The 3,737-nt window shown below is 36.5% G+C and overlaps 1 protein-coding gene across 1 annotated transcript; it reads left to right on the top strand.

Moving 5' to 3' along the window:
* The first annotated feature begins 665 nt into the window (after positions 1–665).
* On the top strand, positions 666–3,526 carry LOC113314310 (vacuolar protein sorting-associated protein 24 homolog 1-like). The gene is made up of 6 exons (XM_026563102.1): positions 666–1,014; positions 1,218–1,294; positions 1,981–2,083; positions 2,677–2,798; positions 2,873–3,058; positions 3,162–3,526. Exons 1-6 carry the CDS (start codon positions 903–905, stop codon positions 3,240–3,242), a joined length of 681 nt encoding a protein of 226 aa, XP_026418887.1. The 5' UTR covers positions 666–902; the 3' UTR covers positions 3,243–3,526.
* The last annotated feature ends 211 nt before the right edge of the window (positions 3,527–3,737 follow it).

Here is a 3,737-nt window from a genome sequence, read left to right as displayed (position 1 = left end):
AAAAAAGATCGAATTTTAGGTTTAGTCCGTGGCAACAAGCAACGGTACCCGACTAAAATTTGGTCGAGCGTAACTCAAATATCCGTCCCACATAACTTTCATCAGGCGAACACTATATGTTCGTCCCTCTTTTTTTTATAAAACATTTTTTCATGGGACGAACATTATATGTCCGCCCAATTCTTTTTAAAATTTTTTTGAAAACAACTTTTCAAGGGGAGGGCTCTAGTATGTCCGCCCCATTTTCTCTATTTTTAAAAAAAAAACAATTTTCAAAGAGCGGACATATAATGTCCGCCTCATTTTTTTTTCTTTTTTTAATTCAAAAACTTTCGTCAGGCGTATTTTATACTTACGCCCCACTCCCGACGAACTTTTAATCTCCGCTCGACCAAATTTGGTTTTGGTCTTGGTCCCAGACCAAATATAGTCTGAAATTTGGGTTTTGGTCCAGATTTTAATCTTTAGTCCGTAGCACTGTGTCTCGTTCCTCGACCAAATAAATGGGTTTGATCGCCCACTGTGGATGCTCTTAAGCCCACCCAAAACTTTATTCTTTGACCAATCAACGGCCATAAATTTATCTTGGAAAGAACATGAATGATGGCGACGCGTTTTAATGGTGCGTAATGACTACTAATGGACACCGTGTTAAGTTTATCAGCAAAAACCAAAAACCGCAGATTAGTCGTTGAAAGTTGGAACTCGAAAGCAGACTTGTAACGAAAAAAGAAGAGAAATTGATTTCAGAATTTAGACTAGTGGGGAATAAAATTGGCTTTGGTGAATAAATTTAGCTTCGGTTTTAAGCGATATATATCAAGTGTAGATTTTATTATTTCCCTTCTTCTCCATCAACGATTTAGGTATTGTGATTTGGGTTTTTATTTATAGACAAAGTAATGGAGAAAGTGAAGAACTTGTTGAAGCCAAAAGCAAACCCTCAACAGCAATTAAGAGATTGGCAAAGAAAACTTAGACAGGAATGCCGTAATATTGAAAGACAAATTAGAGGTAATTAGAGAACCTTGTTTCTCCATGTATTAGGTCTCAAATTGATTTTTTTTTAATAAACTTTGTAACTTCGTGACCTTTGTGTGTTTCTTACTAAATTTGTTTGTTAAATTTTGTGGGTTTTGAAGAAATTATACCCGAATTTGTTGTGAATTTAGGTTTTTGAATTTGCTTTTAAATTCTGATCTTTTTAAATGTCTTAGATGTGGAGAGAGAAGAGAAAGCTGTACAGAAGGCAATTAGAGAAGCGGCTAAGAGAAATGATATGGTCTCAGCAAAGGTAACAAGTTCACAATAAAAATTGTTGAAATTCAGGAATGCTTAATATTCTATGTTAGTTTTATAGAATGCATAACAGTAGAGTAAACAAGGGAGATTGATAGTCGCTAAGTGAAAGGGTTATGGTAGTAGCTAATTTTTAATCCACGACAAAAAAAAATCAAGGTTATTTCTGCTTTGAATAATGCATTGAAGTGGTACACTACTTAAGCCTCTCGTTAAAAGGAATGGCCGGTTGATGTAGCTGCAAATAGGAATACCTGTATGCAGGTTTATAGTAACTGTACCATGGTTTATCAGTGAGCATGTAGTATGATCCCGAAACCGTAATGTTGCCAGTCACGACTTTCGTCTGTAGTATCAGTAAACTGTATGTATATGGATTCGATTCATATAGGCCTTAAATTAACACTGCAAAGATAGAGAGTATCTTACATCCTGTTTTCATATACGCTACTTCATTCTAGTAACTTCTCCTTAGTCTAGATTTGTTTTTGGTCGAGTGATGGTTAAGAAGGCTACACTTGTTTCTAGTATGTTTTCTTATAGTAGTAACTCAATTTCTGCCATGTTTTTCACGGAGCTGCAATGCACCTGCCATTTTAAAGCTCTTGTCTTTACATTTTTTGTTTTTCTTTGTAAAAAATATATATACTCTACATTCTCATTTCCTGAAATATTAAATAGGCGCTTGCGAAGGAAATTGTCTGTTCAAGAAAAGCAGTGAACCGACTTCATGAGAATAAGGCACAAATGAACTCGATTTCAATGCACCTTGGTGAAAGTGTTGGTACGATGCTTTATCAATTGAAACTTCGGTATTTGCTAATACATGTCCATGCAAGTTGTTACGCAAATACCTGTATATGCAAGTTGTTTTGTCTATTTCACTCTTTTAATAGTGTGCACTGCTACAAAAGTCAAGACTTTACTTTAATCATATGATCAAGGGTTTTAACTTTAAGAATACCATCTGTCACTAATTCAATATTATGCACTTTGTCCATTCTTTGCACAGGAATCGCCTAGCATGAAATTGTTACGATCCTACTTCTTTGGTGGATGTTCTCGTTAATAACTGAAAAAAACGTCCTTTTCATTTTGGAGGATAAGTATTCTTTGTAAATGTTTTTGGAGGAAGTTAACTTACATCCCCTTTGAGGCTCTGATATTTGTACTGCAAAGAAATTGAATTGAAATCCGGTACAACATTAGTCAGAGATTTGTATTTTGATGCCATGCACGATTCATATCCTTGTAATATATGATTCCCTGTATGTAGTGAAATATATATGTTCTTAAGATTTTGTTCCAGTCATGTTTACAGGAACGTTTTAAGAATATATTTTTTATGGTGCTATGTGTTTTGGTGGGGATTTGCAGCAATTTCCCGAACAGTAGGTCATTTGTCCAAGAGCACTGAGGTTATGAAGCTTGTCAATAACCTCATGAAGGCCCCAGAAATGGCCGCAACAATGCAGGAATTCAGCAAAGAAATGACCAAGGTAATACATACTCTTACCTCGAGTAGGCATCTTCTTTACCTGCAAGAATTACCTCATTAATCATGCACTTTCAGGCGGGAGTAAATGAAGAAATGGTAAATGACGCTCTTGACGACGCACTTGATTCAGAAGACATCGAGGAGGAGACTGAACAAGAAGTTGAGAAGGTTTTGACAGAAATTGCTGGGGAGACTGCAGCACAGCTTCCTGTAGCAGCAAGAAGAGAAAAATTAAAGCAACCTGTCCAAACAGCAGCTGAGGTATTTTCACCGTTCAACTACATCTATCCATCCTCTATTTGTTGTTACCTTGTTTCTGAATCAATCTAAAAGGTGTAAAATTTCCCCGTTTGTAACCTGACAGGAAGAGGCTATAGCCGAGGGATCTGATGACGAGGAAGAACTAGAAGCAATACGGGCAAGACTTGCCAAAGTGAGGTCTTAGGTCATAGATGCATAATCGGCCCTTGCCCATTCAACCTCATCTTACTTAATTTCAATGAATTTGAATTTGAATTTGAATTTGAATTTGTAACCAAGGTTCTGCACGTTCCTCATACGAGAGAGCCATTAGCAACATGACTGTTGGATCTAACAGTTGTTAAATTATAACCAAAAAGAGAGAATATCTGTAATATATTGTTCTGAGTTTAGCTTCTTTCATAAATCCATGTGTATTTGGCGATTTTTAGAACTACTGCATGTCAAATGTTCTTGTCTTTCTCTGGCTACTTTTCAATCACGAGTACTTCCCCATGTCATGTGATGTTCTTGACCGAGATCTGAATCAACTGTGCTAGCTAGCTATTAGTACGGTTGTTACTGTGCTCAGGATTTTCTTTACTTGTCTTGGATGAGCCTGTGGTGATGGTTATGTGACGATTGGTGGTGTATGTTTAATGTATCTGTCTCAGACTAAAGTGGCGTTGCACTTTGCACT

The sequence above is a fragment of the Papaver somniferum genome, chromosome 9 (assembly GCF_003573695.1).
Source record: "Papaver somniferum cultivar HN1 chromosome 9, ASM357369v1, whole genome shotgun sequence".
NCBI classification, from domain to species: Eukaryota; Viridiplantae; Streptophyta; class Magnoliopsida; order Ranunculales; family Papaveraceae; genus Papaver; species Papaver somniferum.
This window is presented reverse-complemented; position numbering and strand designations above follow the sequence as displayed.